This window comes from Canis lupus, chromosome 13 (genome assembly GCF_003254725.2).
Source record: "Canis lupus dingo isolate Sandy chromosome 13, ASM325472v2, whole genome shotgun sequence".
Taxonomy (NCBI): Eukaryota; Metazoa; Chordata; class Mammalia; order Carnivora; family Canidae; genus Canis; species Canis lupus.
The window spans coordinates 13383685-13407612 of NC_064255.1; the positions used below are offsets into that span (position 1 = coordinate 13383685).

A 23928-nucleotide genomic window follows, 5' to 3' on the forward strand; every position below is an offset into this window, starting at 1 on the left:
ATGACTTGAATTTCCAGTTGAATCAATATCCATTGAAGATTTTCATGAACTCTAATTTAATTGAAAATATTAAGCTTTTTTTGCAACAAGCTTGCCACCACAACACAAATGCCATGAAAATCACCATGAAACCCAAATTAAAATGGGAAAGGAAAAGACTCATATCAACATCTTCATTATTGGGCATGTAGATCTTCATTATTGAATGTAGATTACCACTACTGGTCATCTGACCTACAAATGTGGTGGAATAGACTAAAGAAGTATCAAAAAAATTTGAGAAGGAGGCTGCTGAGATGAGAACGGTCTTCAAGGATGGCTGAGTCTTGGATAAACTGAAAGCTGAATGTGAACATGGTATCACTACTGATATTTCCCTATGGAAATTCAAAACCAGCAAGTATTGTGTGACCATCGTCGATGCCTCAGGAAGTAGTGATCTTATCAAAAATATGATTACAGGCACATCTCAGGCTGACTGTACTGTCCTTATTGTTACTGTGGTGTTGGCAGGTATTTCCGAGAATGGGCAGACCTGTGAGCATGCCCTTCTGGCTTACATACTGAGTGTGAAGCAACTGATGTTGGTGTTAAAAAAATGGATTCCACCAAGCCACCCTACAGCCAGAAGAAATATGAGGAAATCTTTAAGGAAGTCGGCACCTATATTAAGAAAATTGGCTACAACCTGAACACAGTAGCATTTGTGCCAATTTCTGGTTGGAATGGTAACAGCATGCTGGAGCCAAGTGCTAATATCCTTGGTTCAAGGGATGGATAGTTACCCTAAAGATGGCAGTGCAAATGGAACCACACTGCTTGAGGCTCTGGATTGCATTCTGCCACCAATTTGTCCACCTGACAAGCCACTGTGTTCCCCCGACCCCGGATATCTAGAATGTTGGTGGTACTGGTACTGTCCTCATGGACCGAGACTGGTGTTCTTACCCCCAGCATGATGGTCACCTTTGCTCCAGTCAATGTTACAAGTGAAGTAAAGTCTGTTGAAATGTGCCATTGAGTTTTGAGTAAGTCTCTTCATGTGGATAATGTGGGCTTCAATGTCAAAGATGTTTGTTCTGGTAATGTGGCTGGTGACAGCAAAAATGACCCACCAATGGAAGCAGCTGGCTTCATGGCTCAAGTGATTGTCCTAAACCATATGGGCCAAATCAGTACTGGATATGCACCTGTGCTGGATTATCATACAACTCACACTGCTTGTAAGTTTGCTGAGCTAAAGAAGATTGATCATCATTATGGAAAAAAAAAAAGCTGGAACATGGTCCTAAGTCTTGAAATCTGGCGATGCTTCTATTGTTGATATGGTTCCTTGCAAGCCTCTTCTGGGCCATTTTGCTGTTTGTAGCATAAGACAGATGCTGTAGGTGTCATCAAAGCAATGGGCAAGAAAGCAGCTGGAGCTGGCAAGGTCATCAAGTCTGCCCAGAAAGCTCAGAAGACTAAGTGAATATTATCCCCAACACCTACCACACTAGTCTTAATAAGTGCTGGAAGAATCATCTCGGAACTGTTTTTGTCAATTGACCATTTAAGTTTAATAGTAAAAGACTGGTTAATGATAACAATGCATCATAAAACCTTCAAAACGAAAGGAGAATGTTTTGTGGACCATTTGTTTTTGTGTGTATGTCACAGTTTTAACTTATTAATTTTTTAAAATCAAGATTTTAATGGAAACAACTTGAACAAAATTCTGTCACAGAATTTTGAGACCTATTAAAATAAAATTTTAATGAGAAAAAATATTGCACATCACATAAAAGGATAAAAGCCATATGATCATTCCAATAGATGCAGAAAAAAAGCATTTGACAAAGTGAAATGTCCATTCATGATAAAAAAAAAAACACCTCAACAAAGTGGGTTCCCCCCTAAGGAACACATACCAACATAATAAAGCCCATATATTAAAAAAACAAATGAAGAAAAGAAAAACAAAGCAAACACAAGGAGCTTTCTGCTAAGGTCAGGAAGACAGGGATGTCCACCGTCACCACTCCTATTCAACATAGTACTAAAAGTCCTAATCACAGCAATCAGATAACAAGAATAAATAAAAGACATCCAAATTGATAAGGAAGAATTAAAACTTTCACTATTTGCAGATGACATGTTCTTATACATTGAAAATACTAAAGACTCCACCAAAAACTACTAGAACTGACAAATCAATTCAGTAAAATCTCAGGATAAAAAAAGCAATGTACAGAAATCTGTTGCATTTCTATATACTAATAATGAAGCAGCACACGGTGAAATTGAGGTAAATAATCCCTTTGGCAATTGCACCAAAGTAAAAAAATATCTAGGAATAAATTCAACCAAAAAGTAAGAGAACCGTACTCTGAAAACTATAAAACACTGATGAAAGAAACTGAGATAACTTAAAGAAATGAAAAGACAGTCCATGCTCATTGATTGGAAAAACAAATATTGTTAAAATGTCTATACTACCCAAAGCAATCAACATATTTAGTGAAATTCCCATCAACATATCAATAGTTTTGTCACAAAAGTAGAACAAATGATCCTAAATTTTGTATGGAGCCACAGAAGACCCCAAATAGCCAAAGCAATCTGAAAAAACAAAGATAAAATTGGATACGTTGCAATTCAATATTCAAGGTGCATTTCAAAGCTCTAGTAATCAAAACAGTATGGTATTGGCACAAAAACAGACACACAGATTAAAGGGACAGAATGAAACCCAGAAAAAAACTCATAATTACATGGTCAATTAATCTTTGACAAAGTAGGAAAGAATATGCAATGGGAAAAAAACAATATTTTCAACAAATGATGTTGGGAAAACTGGACAGCTACATCCAAAAGGGTGAAACTGGACCACTTTCTGTCACTCTACATAAAAACTAACTGGAAATAAATTAAGGATTTAATTGTGAGACATAAAACCATAAAAGTCCTACAAGAGAGTACAGGCAGTAATTTCTCTGTTATCAGCCACAAAAACATCTTTTTAGATATGTCTCCTGAGGTAAAGGAAACAGAAGCAAAAATGAACTATTGGGATTACATCAAAATAAAAAGCTTCTGCCCAGTAAAGGAAATAATAAACAAAATTAAAAGACAACCTACTGAATGGGAGAAAATATTTGCAAATGAAATACCCAGTAAAGGGTTATAATTCAAAATATATAAAGAATGTATATAACTCAAAACCCAAAAAACAATCTAATTTTAAAATGGGCAAAAGACATGAACAGTATTTCTTCAAGGAAGACATCCAGATGGCCAACAGATACATAAAAAGATGCTCAACAGCACTCATCATCAGTGACATGCAAATCAAAACCACAATGAGATATCATCTCATTCACACCTGTCAGAATGACTAAAATCAAAAAACACAAGAAACAAATGTTGGCAAGGTTGTAGAGAAAATGACCCTGCATGCTGTTGGTGAGAATAAAAACTAAGGCAGCCACAATGGAAGACAGAATGGAAGTTCCTCAAAAAGTTAAAAATAGAACTACCTTATGATCCAGTAATTGTACTATTGGGTATTTACCCAAAAGATTTTAAAAAATAAAAACTCCACTAAATCAAAGGGATACACCACACATCCCTAAATTTATTGCAGCATTATGTACAATAGCAAAGATATAGAAGCAGCCCAACACTCCATAGATAGAAGACTAGATAAGAAAGATATAATACACACACACACATAATGGATAAAGAAGATGAATAAAGATTATATATATATATATATATATATATATATATATATATATATATATAAAACTCAGCCATAAATAAGAATAAATCTTGCCATTTTCAACAACCTGGATGGAGCTAGAGTGCATAATGCTATGCAAGATAAGACAGAGAAAGGGATCCCTGGGTGGCGCAGTGGTTTGGCGCCGGCCTTTGGCCCAGGGCGTGATCCTGGAGACCCGGGATCGAGTCCCACGTCGGGCTCCCGGTGCGTGGAGCCTGCTTCTCCCTCTGCCTGTGTCTCTGCCTCTCTCTCTCTCTGTGACTATCATAAATAAATAAAAATTAAAAAAAAAAGATAAGACAGAGAAAGATAAATACCCATATGATTTCATTCAAACAATGAGACAAAAGAGAGAGAGAGAGAGAGAGAGACCAAGAAACAGACTCAACTATAGAGAACAAACTGATGATTTCAAGAGGGGAGGTAGGTAGAGATCAGTGAAATTGGTGATGGGGATTAAAGAGTACATTTATCATGATAAGTAATGAGTAATATATAGAATTGTTGAATCACTATGTTGTACACCGGAAACTAACATAACGCCATATGGTAACTATACTGAAATCAAAATTTAGAAAACTTTTAAAAATAATTGAAAATGTTGCTTAAAAGAATAAAACAAAATAAATTATAAAAATAATTTCCAAATCACAGATTCTTTATAATTTAATAGCTAATATAGTTGAGGTGGATTTCGTTTCTATCTCAAAAACATCCAAGGTTTAAACCTACTATTTCCAGAGAAACTACACAGCACATTCCACATCATGAGGCAAGAATTTGAGGGGAGAAACACTTTTGTTACTTTTCTGAAAATTTACCCTGGTTAGAACACAGACACATTTGTAACTTTCCTTGATAATCCATATATTACACACATTGGGATCCCATGTCAAGTGGAGGTAAACCTCTTTTTAACCACTGAGGCAAATATTTCAAGGCTGATTTCAATTGTCCACAGTTTCCCCACAAGACTGGTATTAATGATTAAATTTTGACCCAGGTGAGCAAATATCTTAATATTGAACTTTGAGTATGTATTTTCCTTGATAACTCTCTGAATCATAAGTCTCTGATGAAATTTCTTGTCCTATTGTCCTATCTACTTCCACTCTCACATCTCAATAAATAATTTTAACTCTGTATGACCCTTTCTTCTTTCTCTGCTCTTATGTTGTTTTATTTTTGGTCATTCATATTACTGGAGTAATTTAGTAATCTTTTTTTTCCTTCCTCTAGCCAACCTCTGCTATGCCAAAAGGGATTGTTATTTTTTTTACCGATCTTTCAGCCTAAATAAAGCCAATTGTTTCTCTAGCAAAATTGTTCTTCTTTTTCATTTCTCCAAAAGAATTTTGGACTGAAAACATAAATTGTATATTCTAGGTCATAAAGTTAATGATATATTCAATACTGACATGTTACCTTCTATAAAGCAAGTCAAATACACACTTACCTTGTTGAATACATGGATGGACAACTCCTGCATATATTTTGCTTCATGAGAGATAATGAATGAAAATTAATTTTAAAATATCCATTATTTTCAAGTAGAATATGTGCTAAATGTTATTAAAATCTTCTGGTGTTATGTGATATAATATGACCAAAATCTCCATGCCTTCCTTTATTAGACCCTCTGTAATCTGACTTTGATTTTCCCAATGGTCTTTCAACAGCTGTCTCTTGAATTGACAAATTTATATCCTTTGCAACATTCATGCTTGAACATATTGTTTCATGCTTAACCAAGGATACAAAACAAACAAAAAAGAAAAAGAAAAGATCTGCCTTTCCTAAACAATAGGACTGTTGACTCTATTTAAAATATTGTGTTAAAGTAGGAAGTTACGTTGAACAGAAAATGAGTATTCAGCAAAGATGATCAGAGTCACTGAAGCAGAGCGAGGTATTGCAGAGAAGTATGACTTATAACCCAAGTCTTCTACTGCTCAACCAAAAGAAGGGAGTTGAAAAACAAGTTTTAAGATTTAATTTTTATGCTTTATAAAGTTTCTTTGGAGATATTTCTACAGGTGATAGTTAATTATTTTGGACTCTGGCACCAAAGCACTTTTAAAATAAAGATTTTCCATTAAGAGTTTTTGTGGGACAAAAAGTCATTTGCTGTACAAGGAAAATTAGTCAAGTTAGACAAGGGATACTTTTATGAAAATTATGTTAGAGGATGAAGATAATTACATAACTTTCAAAAGTAGAAACTAACTCAAGAATTAGATTTTACCTTATTTAACTAGAATGAAATCATTCCTGTTAAAATGAAGAAATTTAGCATATTTCAAAGTTTATTTTAAAAAACTCAGTCAAAGCTATTTGTGTTTTAGAAACACACATTTGTGTTTAGAAACATATATGCCCTACATATGATAACCTACGTATCATTAAAACCTTATGTTCTATTTCACAGATTTTGATTTTCAATTAGTATTTGTTCCTTTTTATATAAGCTGTTAGGAATAAATGGCTTTTACTAAGAAATAAAACTTATGGATATTTTCTTTGAGTAAATACTTAGTGGTGGAATTATCAGATCATATGGAACTTTTTAATTTCTTGAGGAACTCCAGACTTTTTTCCACAGTAGCTGTACCAATTTACACTGCCACCAAGAGTGCACGAGGTTTCCTTTTTCTCCACATCCTCACCAAGACTCGTTATTTCTTATCTTTTTAATTTTGGCCATTATGACAGGTTGTAAGGTGGTATTTTATTGTGGTTTTGATATATAATGTACAGAAGTGTTGAAACTCTATGTTGTACACCTGAAACCAATGAAACATTGTATGTCAACTCTACTTGAATGAATGAATGAGGCAAACTCCATTGGAAGTCACTTCTTTCCCTCTCCAGGCTGTGCTCTGTCAATACCTTTAACCCCCTTTTCTTCTGCCCTAACATTGCATGAGCCAGCAATGACACTTCATATCTTTTTATACTTGCATCTAAGTTGCTAGATAGTGTTATAAAAATATTCAAATTCATCAATTGTTGACACTTCAAATTCATCTTGTAAAATTCTAACTGAATCCAAAATACCATCCAGCAATCCTTCTGTTTCCCTAGTTCAGGAGCCTGAGTGGCTCAGCAGTTGAGTATCTACCTTTGACTCAGGGTGTGAAGTTCCACATGGGGCTCCCTGCAGGGAGCCTGCTTCTCTCTCTGTCTGTGTTTCTGCCTTTCTCTCTCTGTGTGTGTCTCTCATGAATGAATAAATAAATATTTTAAAAAAAACCCTGGTTGTTGGGGTTTTTTTGTTGTTGTTCTGTTTTACCACTTTCTACAGAAGATATTTTAAATGATCCCACTCTCCTAAATATCCTAAACTATCACCTCCTCTCACTTTCAGCAGATGACCTTTATCATCAGGGATAAAATAGAAACCACTAGAAAGAGCATATCTCCATTTCTTCCATACAAAGGTAAACACTGATATATCTGTTGCTTCGCACTTTTCTCTTGTCAAAATGGAGTGATGTTGCCTCCTGGCTAAGACTAAGTTACAGGTTAATAAATTATGAAATGAATATGACAAGCACTAGAATTTTCAGTGATACAAAAAAAAAAAAAAAAAAACAGATGATGACAGTAAGCAAGAATAATGAAGTTTGGAGTTTCAGAGTTGTAGTCACCCTGGGTAAATTCATAGGAGTTCTTTATTAGAGAGAGGAGGTAAGGAAAGCAAGGGATAATGAAAAGCATATACTAGGAGTTCCTCACAAATAACAGAGACAAGATTGTGCTTGATTTCCACGGATTAAATATGATTAATGAAATTAGTCTAAATTTCATATACTCAGGTTCTAGTTTAACTTTAGAAATTTGTACAGTTTTACAGTCTTTATGAAAAAATCACACAAAATAAAAACTGTGGAATCAGACATTCTTTTCCCTTTGAAGTTAAAACACATCTTTAATTAATGAATTTAATAATTATAATATTTTATTTTGTTGAATATCTTAAATTTAAAAGCAGAATAGGCACTTGTTTACTTCTGTGGATGCAGGAATACTTTGAAAATGCAAGTTATTTAATAAAGATGTAACTATGAATGTAAGGTCTGATTTTTAAAGCTATAAAAACAGCACTAAATGATTTTCCATCCCTACATCAATAATTAGAAAGATAACCTCAAATTAGTCATAAATAAATGTGTAAATGAAAGCTACATATTTTATTTTATGTATATAATTGCTTATATGTCTAAGATGTGGGGTACATTTAACAAATGAGGGTTTTGGACCTTAATCAATCAAAGATGAAATACCATTTAAATACCATTTAAATGGACCTGGTCTTGTTAAAAACCTTTGAAAATGTTTCTCAGTAATCATCTTATATTTGTGTTATTTTTTGTTTCATATATTATAATTTTGTTGTAGGTCCTATGATAATTCTTTTTTTATGGATAATCAAGATTTACACACATCCCCTCTTCCTGCTACATTGCCAAATGGGTCCTCCTTAAGGCAAAAAATATATATATTTAAAGGCACTAAAATCGTAGATTATACATACTAAGCATTCTCAGATATCTAGTATAATTTCTAAATCTTTAGAGTAAAATTATGTTTAAGCATAAAACAGATCTAAAATAACAACTTCAGGATATATTTAAAACCAGTAATATATACTATAATATTTATATGTCAAAATCTCAGGTTTTTAAAATATTTTACTGATATACTTTTCGTGTGTATATATATATTTAGATATATATAATAAGATATATATAATATATATAATATATAATATTTAGATATATATTTAAATATATATAATATATATTTAAAGCCTAGTTGTATGCATAATAAGAGGTATTTTACTAAAAAGTACACTGGAGCAAGTATTTGAGGACCTCAATTGTCACTTTGAATATTCAGAATACACATTGAGCTCATCTCCCTCTAAGAGGAAAACAGGGCAGCTGAATCCTTAAAATCCCTTCTGGCTCCAGTATCTTATCCTTTTATGAATGTCCTATTTAATTTTCCTAAAAAGAAGCAAATTTGACGGAACAATAGATAAGGAAAATGTGGTTATTATATATACAAACATGGACAACATGTATGAACCTTGAGGACATTCTGCTAAATGAAATAAAACAGTGACAGAAGGACAAGTTCTGCATAATTCTACTTACATGAACTATCTAAAACTGTTAAATTCATAGAAGCAGATTATAGAATGATATTTTCCAGGGGATGAGGGAGGGAGAAAGGAGGAGGAGTTGCTATTCAACAAGTATAAAGTTTCAGTTATGCAGGATGGATAAGTTCTAAGATCTGTTGTATAACACTGTGCCTATAGTTAACAATGCTATATCATAAACTTAAAATTTTGTTGAGAGGAACTATCTCATGTTAAATGTTCTTACTGCAATAAAAAGAGAGTCCAAAATTATAGAATCATAATAGATATTAATCAAGTTACTTAAACCCCTGTGGATAAGTAGTAATATGCAGAACCAGAGCTTCACTGCATGTTTTAGGCTAATAATTGTCAGAAGGGAGTAAACAGGAGCACCTGATAGGATTAGTATCTGCGATATTTATTTTTACATAATAAAACTTAACTGTCAGTTTCCTTTGGTTAACTCATCCTGTTTAGTTAGACAATTTATTTATCCACTAGCACAATCTTTGTGCTATTCATTACATATGTGTATACCAAATACATATGTGTATATATTATATAATTAGCTTTATTAGTTTGATATACCATGTTAATTTGTCCTTCAAATTTTTGAGTGGTTAGAAATATTTTGGCTCTGTGAGATGCTCACAGGAAGGTTATATGACACAGTTATAATATTGGTTAAACTAAACATATTGCTTTAATTTCTATAGCAATGCATTGGAGTCGTCCTTTATAGATTTCCTGATTCTGTGCCTACAGAATGTAAATCACCAGGTTTGTGTGGGAGCTGGGAAATCTGCACTTTAACAAACACCATAGGCAACTCTGATATACATATTACAAAAACACCATTTGAGAAGTACCACTAAATGTGGAATATTAGCATACATATAAAAATATACACATATAATATACATCATATAAATTTCCCCTGAATTTAACCAATATTTCATTTTTATGAGTTCTAAATCTTATTCCTATCTAAAACCATCTGATAATTAAGGTATAATTAAGAAACATTAATATTAAATTAAATTTTGTTGTATATGATATTAAGTGATATATAATATATTATAGTATATTAAGTTATAATTTATGTCATAATTAAGTTACACATTTCCAATTTATGGGGAGATAGAGATATGTTCTGTTGGAATCCTGCTTAACCTTCAACCCTACACCTTACGAGAAAAACTCATTTCTCCTCTGGTTCCAGCTTACAATTAACTTGTCTTCCTGACTTTTCCATCATTATGTCTTTTCTGTCGTCTAATCTGAAAAATTACAATTATTATAGAATTCTTTATTACATCTGAGATATTTAGTCACTCATTCCTCTTGGTTCCAATCTTTGATAATGATCCTTTGCTCTTTTATTTCAATATGTGGAGTTTCCAAATTGATTTAATTTCTCTCTCATAAAACCTCTGTCATGGATTAATCCCCAACCTGATCTATTCATTTTCACTTTCATTTTCATTTTATTTATTTATTTATTTATTTATTTATTTATTTATTTATTTATTATTTATGATAGTCACAGAGAGAGAGAGAGAGAGAGAGAGAGAGAGGCAGAGACACAGGCAGAGGGAGAAGCAGGCTCCATGCACCGGGAGCCCGACGTGGGATTCGATCCCGGGACTCCAGGATCGCGCCCTGGGCCAAAGGCAGGCGCTAAACCACTGCGCCACCCAGGGATCCCCATTTTCATTTTCTTTATCTGCTTCTCTAGTGACTGTGATCTTTCCCTTTTCCTTCCCTTCACAATCAGATCTTTCAAAGGGAGGATTAATTTCATAATCTCCACTTCTTTTTCCTCCATCAATTCTCTCCACTCTCTCCATCATCATTTTTTTTTTTGGCACTCTAAGGGTCATTCCCATTATCATAAACATATCATTTTACTTCTTTCAAGTAACAACAAACCAAAAATAAAAAAAATAAAAATACTCTTTCAACTCTATTTCCTCCTTTAGTCCTATTTCTTTGCTCACCTTTGTTTGTAAAAGCAACACTAAAGGCTTATTTTTACTAATCTAATGAAATTTCTCTTCTCTAATACTTTCTTATAGCCACTTCAATAAAATAGTCAACCACAAAACTCCTTTCATTATGTAATCAATGACCTCCATATTATGAAATCCAATTATCAATTTTGGAGCTCATCTTATTAGCTGATTATCAAATTTGACACAACTGATCAGTTGCTTCTTCTTATGTTTCTGTTCTTGGGCTTCCAGGGAACCAAACTCTCCTGGTATTCCTCCTATCTCATCAGCTCTCCTCTTCAAATGCTTTTGCTTGTTATTCCCAGTTTTCCTGAGTTTCGTCACATTCCAGAACAGTTTTTAGCCTTTTCTTTTCTTCGTTTTCTTTTTCTTTTTCCTTTCTTCTTTTAACAATCACTTCTGATTCTAAACTTCTAAATTTAGGTCTCGATCCCACACCTTCAATTCTGAACTAATACTTGTATATCCAGGGCACCTGGGTGGCTAGTGGTTGAGCATCTGCCTTTGGCTCAGGCCATGATCCCAGGTTCTTGGGATCCCGTCTTGCATCAGACTGCCTGCTGGGAACCTGTCTCTCCTTCTGTCTGTGTCTCTGCCTCTCTCTCTGTGTCTCTTATGAATAAATAAATAAAATCTTTTTTTAAAAAAAGGACTTTGGATACCCAACTGACTCCTTGAAATCTTCTTCAGAATGCTTATTGGCCATCTCAAACAACATGTCCAGAATTCAGTTCCATATCATCTCTCCAAAAAAGTTTTATCAAAAGCCTTCCCAATATCAGTGGATATTGCATCCTGTCAGGTCTTCAGAAACCTTAGAGATATCCTTGCTTCTTAGAGTTGTTGTTGCTTCTTCTTTTTCTTGAACTATACATCTCATCAGTTAGGAAATTGCCCTAACTTGTCTTGAAAATGTAACAATTTTCATCACCTCCACTGACATTTCATAATCCTAACAATTATAGTATCTTACCTAGCTTACTGCAAATACTGTATATTTTTCTATCTTTCTTTCCTATAGTTTGTCCCCTACATAGCAGCCAGAATGATCCTTTAAAAAATAAATCTAGTCTTTAGGGTACTCAAAATCCTTTAATGACTCCCCATTTCACTTAGACTAAAAAGCCAAATATGGGTCTTGTTCTGGGTTCCATTAATTATTTTTCTTCTCTACCATGTTCACTCATGTAATTCTTTTGTACCCACAATGACCTACTAGCTATTCCTTTAGCACAATGAGCTCCACTCTAGATTATGTATTTTGCTCTAAACATATTTCTGTCTGGGATGTTTAGTGCTGAGATTTCTGCTTGGCTAACCCCCTTACTTCCTTTAAGACTGCTCAAATCTCAACTTCTCAATTGAGGTAACCTCCAACACCCCACAGTTGATTTCCTGATCTCTCTTACCCTATCTCACCTTTCCTTTCTTATCACTCTCTAGACAGAGTGTGTCATCAACTTCCTTATATTGTTTATTGCTTATTGTCAATTCCTCCTGATAGAGCATAAATTCTGCAGGAGCAAGCCCCTCCACTGCTTTGTTTGCTGATGCCCTTAGAACAATGCGTGCTATGCAGTGGATACCCAATAAGTAATTTCTGAATGAACACTGAATGAGTGATAGTCTAGTAAGAACCCAAAGAGATTAAGTTTGGAAATAATTTTAAAGAGTATCTAAACACTCTCCAACCAAGGCTTTGTTAATAAAGCAATATCTAATTAACTCCCACCTCATTGCCCCTGTTGTAGCACCTAAGCATGTGATGCCAAACAATACTGGAGTTGAGAGAGGCTCTGGATGTTGTAGATGAGGATCCTGAGCTCTAAGCAAGTGACATAACTTACCCAGTTTCATCTACCAACAAACAGTCAAAGCTGAAACTTGAACTTAAGTTTCTCTGTGCTTTGTCATTTTTCATTTCACTGCAATGGAATCAGATGACATTGACAAGGTCTCATAAACTTTTATCATTCAGTAATATATGACTGGATTCACTACATTCTGGTGGATCATGCAGTGGTGCTGCTGACTGGTGTTCAACAAACCACAACTACTGATTTAACATATACAGCTTGCAAGAAACGCATTTGCTGATAGTACTCTCTGTGCAGCACAATCATTGGGCTGGCCTAGTCTATGTTGTCAAAGTCAAACACAGGCTACATAAAGCTTGTCTCACTGCCTGAACTTCAGGAACAAAATTTAATATACAGCAGCCAATGGCAAGTCCCCAGTCCTTCAATGAGGGATCTGAAGTCAAAGGAACCATTTGTAATCTTAATGAAAAGAATGTGAATGTCTCCTTTATTCATATTTATCTTTTGAATTATATTATGAGTTGAAAATATTATATGAGCAATGCATAGGAAGAACCAATGTAATACCACCTGAAATATAATTTTTCACTTTGATGACCATATCTTAGACATGAGAATATTAAAGGAATTAGAGGGCCAGAATTAGACTTAAATTTTTATGTTAATTAGTCACAGATCACTTTATACATCAATTCTATAACTAATGCAATTTAAAGGAACACTGCTTTCTTATATTGAAGTGGCCATATGCAATATTATTAATTTGCAGACACTATGTATCTTTTTTTTAGGAAGTTTTTAAGATTTTACTTATTCATGAAAGACACAGAGAGAGAGAGAGAGGCAGAGACACAGGCAGAGAGAGAAGCAGGCTCCATGCAAGGAGCCCAACGTGGGACTCGATCCCGGGGCCTTCAGGATCAGGCCCTGGGCTGAAGGTGGCGCTAAACCACTGAGCCACCTGGGCTGCCCAACACTATGTATCTTTAAACTGGCATTTATAGAAATCTAATAAAGCTTGGGCATTTGTATCACTTTCTTGAAAAGTGCTAAATGAACTTGTTGATGTTATATTACACATATAATCAGGATTCTGACAAGTCTGCCTAAACATTTACTGTAACACTAATTTTAAAAAACAGTAGGGCAACAAATTTCTGTTTTCTCCCTGAAGAAGAGGGAAATAAGTAAATTTAATTAGAAAAAGCAGAGAAGAGCAATGTGTGGATCTGATGCTATCACTGGACAAGCTACAGTGTTCTAGAAACTCAGAAACATACAAATAGATATTCATATAGAAATATGCAAATCTCTACTAAGAATGCACAATCTGAAAAGGGAGTGACCACCTGAACATAAATGGGAATATTATGATCCCCAGAGTAAATGTGTTAGTTTCTAAACCATACGTTTTAGTTTCTAGAGCTCAGTGGTAACAAAGAAATAGGCACTATAAAGCACTGTTTTCTAATTTCCTTCTTTATATCTAGTAATCAAATATATCTGGAGTTTAAAACCTTAGATTTTTAGTGGAATCACTTGCATACCAAAAGACAGTATAATTATTGGAAAATTCCTGGCATTATCATCCACCTCGATATGACTCCCATATGTATTACTTTAGAAGTAGCAATTTCTAAAACAAGAGTTTATGAATTCTCTAACATTTTAAACGAGAATTCTGCTGAGTTTCATTGCATTCAGGCATGAAATTATCATGGGAAGAGTTAAAGTTATATAACTCTGAGTATTGACAGCCTAAGGGGAGAGGAGAAATCAAGCAAACAAAAAAGGTGGGTATAGTACTGAGTAACTTTGTCTTATTTTCAAAGGAACATATTATGATGACAGGCCCATGTGGTACTTTGGCTAAAGCCAAGACAACTATAAATACAGCCTTAAAAAAATTTACTCTGTATCCTCTCAGGAGCAGCCCATGATATTGTTTCCTCTTTCTTCACATTTCCTTTCTCTTGTCTATGTGATACCTTATTCCTCCTGCCTCTCTAAATGCACTTCCTCAGCATGCTTTGCTGTATAATTCTTCTAAGCCTGGGACCTATATGCTGTTGGTGCTCAGACTCAGTCCTACTTCCCTCATTTCTTCTCATTACAACCTGTCTCTAGCTAGCCAATACTATTTATGCCTATTAGTTCAATTCCCTTAGATATCAACAACAAATCAGTTATACTTCGATGCAAAACTCTTGAATCATGCAGGCATAGTTTTCTATTAGCCAGCTTTAATGGTAGCTTTCAAAGTGACTCCAAGCTAACCATATATACAAAACAATTCTTAATATTCATAGCTTCACACTTCACCTTCCTTCAATAATTTCCAAATCAGTGAGTATCTCTACTAGCTTTACCCACTTGTGCAAGTCAGAAAATGATGTTTTACTTAAACATCACCTTCTTTACCACTCCTCAATCCATAGAGTCCTTTTCATTATTCTTCTTCCCTCAATATCCCTTAATTTATTCCACTTCTTTATCTCCATCAATACCATTCTAATCTAGGCTGCCATGATTTTTTTCTTGAATTATAGCAACCACCTCTTAAGTGATCTTCCTACAGCTAATTGAGCCCCACTACAAATAATTTTTTTTTGCACTTAGTAAGAATAATTATTTGAAAATTCAAAACTCTTTATGTAATTGTTTTTGATAAAATACTTTAGTAAAGTCCCTCAGTCCTTATCAAATCCTTTTCATGGCTCGAAAAAACCTTGCTAGTCTAGTGTTTACCAATTATATTATAACAATCTCATCGTTCTTTATGCAATTACTGATTCATAATCTATTTTACACTTTAATCCTATCAGACTTTTAAAATAATATAATGAAACATTTTCTTCTAAAAATATTACACCCTAAGAGCATGTTCTGAAAACTCTACAGTTACCATGAGACCATGTCTTGAAGTCCATTAAAAAAAAAAAAACAACAACAACAAACAAAAGATCATACTAACCAAGATCATACTGTTTAATTTTTGCCTTCAGATAACAGATTAAGTAAAAGGTCTAGCTATGAAAACAAAGGGAATTTTTTTTTCCCAGGCTATTCAATTAATTTGAAATGAAACACAAACTATGGACTAGCATGCTAAGAACATAACTATAGATTACATTAGGAACAACTCTTTTTCTTTATACAAGTTGTTCTTAAGTCACATTACTTTTTAATGATAGATAATGAAATACTGATAGAAAGTTCAATCTTTCAGAATTCCAACCAATTCAATATATTAGTTCCCTTATCTTCAAAAATATCTCTCAGCTTTGATAGCTGCCCCTACAATTTTCCTGTAACTATAAGTTCTTTTAAATAACTAAACTTTTAAAGGCCCCTATACAGCTGTCCTTTGACCTTCAGTCAGCATCAGGCAATGACATCAGTGCTAGGTTAGAATTGAAACTATTTACTTACCATATTGTAGGTGGTTCAGAACCTTCTATTTCTAAGTAATCATACTTTTCTTCCATTTGGAAGTCAGTAAATATGAGTGAGATCGTGTCCCCAGGCTCTGCTACAATGGTCCAAGTGCAATCAGCATTGTTATGGTACTCATTAGGAAAACTAGGGCTTGAAATGATGCCACTGGATCCTCTCATTGTTCCTCCACATGCATCTTCAGCTGTTAAAACAGGGACAAGATGGTCAGCCATAAGTAATTAAGAAAAATGCAAGTAAGGCAACTCTGTTAACATTTTTGGATAAAAACAGCAGCCCAAATGTTGTGACACCAAGTGCATATTATACTAATAAAGATTAAGTAAAATGAGACATCTGTGAAAACATTTTAAACACATATATAAAAATATAAATTATATTTTGACAACTTTATAACCATTAGTTGAAATAGAAATGAAAGTAAGTAAGAATCTACAATCCTATTAGATCTCAGGATAATAAGATGAAGATTTTCTTTTCATTGATTAGGTAATAAGGTAAATAAAACAAAAGCAACACTATTCTTAAGGCCTATTATGGGAAATATTTTATTACCTTGTACACATTCATGGTAGGGCTTGAAATTTATTTATTTATTTATTTTAAAGATTTTATTTGTTTATTCATGAGAGATAGAGGCAGAGATACAGGCAGAGGGAGAAGCAAGCTCCTGATGCAGGACTCCATCCTAGGACCCCGGGATCACAACCTGAGCCAAAGATAGACCCTTAGCCACTGAGCTACCCAGGTGTCTCATTTTTATTTTTTTAATGTAGGTATGTACAAAATAAACAATGTAAGAGAAAATATAATATTTTTCAGTGGCATTTTTCAAAAGCTATTGAAAGTGTTTGTGAAATTAAACTTTAAATAAAAATACACTGGGACACCTGGATGACACAGGTTGGGTGTCCAACTCCTGATTTCAGCTTAGGTTATGATCTTACGGTAATGGGATGAGCTCTGGGGTGAGCTCTACACTGGGCATGGAATCTGCTTGAGATTATCTCTTCCTCTCCATCTGCACTTCCTCCCACTTGCATGCACATGTGCTCTCACTCTCTCAAATAAATGAAATCTTTAAAAAAGTACATCACTTACCTAGGAAACTTTAGAGAGAAAGAATATAATTAATCAATGTATCTTTGGTAATGTATTGCCTGTAACTCTACCAAATAACGTAAATATATTTTGCTAGGTATTTATATATGTATGTATAATATTATAAATAAGATTTTACTAACTTTATTAAGTTAGTTCCCAATCCTCAAACAGGGATCATAGGTTCTCCACAAGTCTACTTTTGGCCAACAGTGTACACTAACAGAGGGGATACATGACCATCTATGTTTAGTGTGAAATGTATAAGATAAAGTTTTTTGTTTAATAAAGAAATTGAAGCTATAAAATTTTTCTTATAATAACACTGCTTAGGATAGTCAAGTTAATTGGTTACTAGTTTACTTGTGCAATAGATTATCTCAAGATTTAGGCTGTTATCTTGAGCCATCTGAAGACTCCATCAATCAAAGTCAAATGTTAGAGGAAAACATCTGGCTCTAATATCACCAAATATTATTTTATGTAATGACTTATATACCATAACTTTAATAGAGATGGACAACATCCTGCTTAACTCCATAATGGACCACGAATAGCAAAGTGCTTTAGTACTAGGTACAACATTATTACTATACTATATACATTAAATAACATTAGCTTCTTCCCATAACTCTTTATCCATTTAACTCTGTAACTCATAAATTTAAAGCACAAGTACATTACTCTTAAAAGATATTTAACTTTTATCACCCACTACTGTAAAAATGATACTTATTTTCACTGCATGACCTTCCTCTATTTTTAAGTTTTCAGGTAATTAGAAGAACTGTGATCCTGTCTAGACTATGAGGAAATATTACTACAATTTTCTTGGCAGAACACACAGTGCCTTCCTTCAGTACCTTAACTTTAACTGTGGTAAACATGTCCTGCTGTCCCCTATACCTGACCTCAAGTTACCTCTACTCTTTGTCTTCCCACTACCAACACCAGGATTGAGTGGTACTTTGGAAAAAAAAAATGTTACACTGTCATATATTTGTAGTATAACTAGTACACAACCTATTCAGACCACAGTTCTGTGACCTACCATAGTTCTGTGAGCTACTTATTTCTGTGTCTCCAATCTCAGGTAAACATATATATCAGTTAACATTAAAATTAAAGAAATAAAATCCATTTTTATTAAAAAATCTCAAGTCATTGATTAATATACCCAGTCTTGGGTACTCGCAAAATAATTGACTTCATTGGGTTGTTTCTTTGCTCTCCCTAGTTTGGGAAGGAACTGCAGAGATAAGCGGGCTCTTCTTCCCTGTTTCCCTTCTACTATTTTTGTTCATCACCCCTACTCATTGAGCATCCTGTGATTCATCCTGGAACTGGAAGTAGAAAGGATCAGGGAACATGAATCCTTTTACTTGTCTGACACCAATTTGGTACCATTTCCAAAGTTTTTGGCAGATGATTAAAGAAAGATTTTTTTTTTTTTCTCATGAACTTTTTCATGTGATCCTCAAAGGTATCCCACGCAGTTCCCTTGTTGTGGGGGAATGTGTCTGTCTGTTTGGCTGCCTACATTTCTCCCTTACAATATGAATATAGAATAACATACTTCCTCCTTCCAACTATGTCTCCTTATCCTTCCAGGTGGGCCTCTCGGACAGGATCTAAGAGAGTTCAAGACCACAAATCCCTCACAAAAGTCCTACATTTAGTCAAATGAAAACATACCTCATTTATTCTATCTCCTGTGGAAAAGCAGTTTGTTCCCAACTGCAGCCTTTTGGCTTTACCATCAATATTTAAGTGTTTCAACCGTGGTTTGTAATAATACACTACATCCCCAAAGCATACAAATCAATTTCTCTGCATGGCTTCTTTGAAGTTCCTCAATGTGGGCTCACAGAAGAAAGAAATAAACCCAAACTCCTGATACATGAGATAGGTCACAACTCATAGAATACCTCTCTCCAGGGAAATTTTTATTTTACAGCAAAATAACTTCAACCCAAAAGTATGAGTGACTTCTACTTGAAAACAAGATGGGAACACAGATTTTCCAGCATTGAAAGCAATGTTCTTGCCAATTCTCATATCAAGTTCTTTGTTCAACACTCCTGCTTACCTCTTTATTATTACAGACACTATCTATCATAGAATCAGCATCTGACAAAATTGTGAAAAAGGTAGTTTGCTTTTAGTACATGTTAGAGGTACGCCTGAGTGGCTCAGTGGTTGAGCATTTGCCTTTGGCTCAGGGTGTGATTACAAAGTCCCGGCATCAAGTCCCACATCAGGGTCCCTGTGAGGAGCTTGCTTCTCCCTCTGCCTATGACTCTATTTCTCTCTCTCTGTATCTCTCATGAATAAATAAATAAAATCTTTTTAAAAAAAAGTCGTGTTAGATATGTAACAGTTTGGTTAGGTGACCTGACCTGAATGCTGTCTATAACCTTTGTAATGTGATTTGGCCTAGATTTAATACAATACTTATAAAAGCCAATACATTTTCTATAATCATAGACTGTTGTAGTAGAATGTATTACCTAAACTAAAATTTTTACTTTATAATGCAGTTGGATCAACTAAAGAAGGCAACATTACAATAAGCCATGAAACCCTAAAATCCAGCACTGTGCTTTCTCTGCTAAACATTGCCTGGTCACTGGTTAAAATAAGTTGGTCTTTGAGTTCATTCAGCATTACTCTGTCTTGGCCACAAGGTTTGCCTGCTGGATTAGTGTTGTCTGCAAGATCTTCTGTCCAACAATTCACAGAAAGGACAGGAGTCACAAAGTTTGTTCAAGAGAATAATTTCTTAACAGACTCCAGACACATATGGGATCATATTGGCTATTTGTACAAATTTTCTGTGAATTTTAAAATGAATTCATTTGGTCATCTGCTGAAAACATATTCATTGATATTTATAAGGTACTGAAGGGAATTGTGTTAGTCTCTCAGGCTACAGTCATGATCAAAAGTTAGGGTAATCGCTGCGTTCACTGAACATTCTGTCCAGTAAAGTGTGAGGCTCTAAACAAATGATAAAAGAAACACTAAGTTACATTTCTATCAGGTACTGTAAATAAGGAGCAGTTAGTACTGATGTCATATATGTGGGCTTGAACTAGTTAGGGAACTTAAGAACACAGATTCTCCAAGGAAGTGATTAGAATCTGAAAGTTTAGATTAGAAACCTGAAAGGTGAATAGTAATCATTAACTAAATGAGAAACAGAAGAAAATATGTTCTGAGCAGGTATACGGACACTTTCACTGGAGGAAATGGGCATTCTCCAAACAGAAAGAAAGTCTGTGTGCTGTTGCCAAGACAGTGAGGGGTTATGTGGTACTAAATACATTTGGAAGGGCAACTAGGGGCTAGACCTTGCAGAACCTTTTTGATAAGCTTTATGGAATTTCATTAGAGCAACGGAAAGTTATTGATGGGTTTTCAACAAAGACAACATGATTGGATTTGGGTTCTGAAAATATCATTCTAGAAGCTCTTTGGAGTTGACAGAGGAATAAGAAAATAGAGGATTAGATTAGGGGGCTGAATCAAGAGTTCAGGCAAATTTTTACATGCTCTATTGCCTCTTCAAGGTATCAATCTTTTGTTTTCTGGTGTTTTAGTGTATTTTTATCTCAGTATCTTCAAAAGATTAATTTGATCTTTGTAAGAACTTTTGAATAAATAGCATCATGAAAAAATAATTTAGAATACTCCTCTTGGGCCTGTTTTTAAGAATATTTTTTCATCTACATAGTAAAGCAATGTGATTAAATATCTCCGGTTTCTCTTGTAGGTAACTAGAAGTTGTCTTGGCTTCAAAATGTAGTTACTTATCATATAAAGAATATAGTGGATAATAAGAAGGTTGATGGTTTCTATACTCTTGTTCTAAGTTCGTAGGTTGTAAGATTGTACTCTACTTTTAAAAATATATGTATATGTACGCACATATACATAAACCGGGTGATAGAAATTTTCATGTTAAGAAGATGGCAGAGTCAATCTATTATAAAACAAGAAGAAAACAACCAACTCAGCCAATAGAATCAATGAGGGTAATGTGGTCTTTTAAAAATAAGCATTTTATTTAATACTCTTTTTGACTTGAGACTTATTCCAATAGTCTTGGGAAACTACTATCAACTTTCTCTTAAATTCCTAATGCACTAAATCTATTGATAAAAACTATGGCTATTAAATTAAAAATTCTATTAAACCTAATTTTCTTTGTTTATAATACAATAAGGCTTTTATGATATAACTTTGACTTTAACTGAATTTATGTAAACTTGGTAAACAATTTCTTTAATCTCTTACCTATGGAGCAGGGAGAAAAGTCACATATAAAATAAAAATTAGTTTTATTTAACAGCAAATGTTAGGAATAAAATTCAATATTTTTCCACAAATAAATTTTTCCTAGAATTTATTTTACTTACTTTTAATTTCTGTGACATTCATTCAGATACTGAAAATACCAGACTTTGTTTTGGTTAGGGTATGAGACCATACATTTCATTTAAGATCTTGTAAATTGGAACTGCCCCAAAACATGACAGTTAAAAAAGAGAGAGAGAGAGAGAGACAGCATCAAAAAAAAAAAAAAAAAAAAAAAACACTTAAAACAGTTTTCTGTTTTCTGTAGCCCATCTTTGCAGATATTGATCTCATACTGTGTTCTGCCCTATTATTAGTTTCTTCTGAAATAGCTTAGGGATGGGGCACAGGGGTGACAGCTTAGGGGTTACAGGAAATAGACTTGTTTATCAAAAAAGATAAATGAACTGTAAATTGTAGAAAATGAGTACACTTGGTGAATTCCAGATGCTAAGCACTCAATCCAATATCAGACTATATCACGGGAAATTTTTTTTGGCAGCTCTCCCTTGCTTAATCTCAACCTTCCATTAGCAGTCAAGTAAAACTGACATCTACATGGGGATCCTTGTTTCTTTGTAGATAGGCATCAGTGTTGTACCTCTTAATTAGATAAACTATTTAAATAATACATTCATTAATCATTATATTTATATTACAATATAATTATATTATATATGCAAAGCAGCTGGTCTGTTTCTGTAGCTATCTTTGTTTATATTTTGTAGTTCAACCTTATGCATCTTCATGTTTAAGGAGAAACACTCTTTTTCATAGAGAAGAAAACTGAGCAACAGGGTATTTAAATTGTGCATCTTCTGGATTGGTAGCTTTATTTTATGTTTTTCAAGGCATAACATATAATGCTGTTCCAAGTTTTAAGGAAAAGAGATGTCAATTTTTGATGATTATGGAGAAAATCAAAGGTCCTTATTTTCATTTCTCAGTCCAGTCCTTTTAGCTCCTTTCATACCAAAACAGATAAAATTAATTTATATGAGAATCAGATTTATAACAACCTGAAGAAAAACATTCATATTCATCCAAGTGAGCACTTTATAGAAAGGGCAAGAAAGCTAAGCATAATGACACTCAGTATTGAGGGTGTATTCCTAAATATTCAAATATGCTGTGGAGCAAGTATCTTACCTTAATTTATATTTACCCTTCTAAGAGAGATGTTTAGAAAATGAGAAGGTAAATTGACATCTTGAGGAAAGTAATTAACCAATAAGTGGATTTTTTAAAAAAATATTTTTTACATATTCAGCTTAAAATCTCCAAATTAAAAAAAAAAAGCATTCACTCAACGATAATTTAATTATTGAAATATTTGGAGGAAATATCTTTCAATCAAGAGGGATCCATGACACAGCAACAAGGAGCAAATTTACATTTTTTTCTTAAGAAAAAATTAAAACCTGAGAAAAATAAAACTTTTTTAACACTTCACCAGGGCCATACAGAATTGTGATTCTGAAAAAGGAGAGGACAAAAGGAAGGATAACTCTATAATTGCCTGGCTTTTCATCTAGAAGCACATTCAGGACCAGAGATGGGGATTTTAATTAGAACGTGATGTTCTCGCTAAGCTAAGTAGATAGTGTTCAGGGAGCAAGATATGCTCATAGTTGTAAGACAGGATTCCAGAGGGGGAGCTCAAATATGAGCAAATACACATAAAGGGTGAAATTCCATATAGACAGTCAAAGAGAAACCAAGGATCTTTGTGCTGAATGACTCCAATTGAGAGCATGCAGGGTTAAGTATATTGCAAATTCCTCCAGTTAGGGTGGAAAGTTCTCTTTAAATAACCAGAGTATTCAGCAGAAACTTCTTAAGGGATGACTTCATTAAAGGGGCTAAGTAATCCCTAGAGTAAAAGAGGAAAAAGAAAAAAATCCCTAAAGTTTACCCTAGAACTGCCTTAACAAGAAAAAAAAATTTTTGAGGGAATTAATTAATTTATTTACTCATGAAAGAGCCTTAACAAAATGTAAAAACAAACTTCAAAAGACACTATCTGAACCAAATGTAACTTCACTTTATATCAGGATAAAACTCAACATTTTTTAAAGGAAGAAAAGTAAATCCAGACATTCAATAACATAAATTCTTCAAATTCACAATGTTCACCATCTAGTAAAAAATGATATAACTGCAAGAAGCAGAAAAATATGACCCATTACCAAAAGAATTACTACTCAATAGATGCTAAACAAAAATGATGGAGGTGATGGAATTATTATAATTTTGTTC

General features: G+C 33.8%; 1 protein-coding gene across 1 annotated transcript in view; it reads right to left on the reverse strand.

Annotated features, from left to right (window-relative positions):
• The window catches only part of CSMD3 (CUB and Sushi multiple domains 3), a 1170241-nt gene that overhangs the window by 817571 nt on the left and 328742 nt on the right, over positions 1-23928 (reverse strand). Inside the window, exon 5 of the mRNA XM_049093360.1 lies at positions 16186-16393. Coding sequence (XP_048949317.1) covers positions 16186-16393 — 208 coding nt within the window. The remainder of the gene's footprint in view (positions 1-16185; positions 16394-23928) is intronic.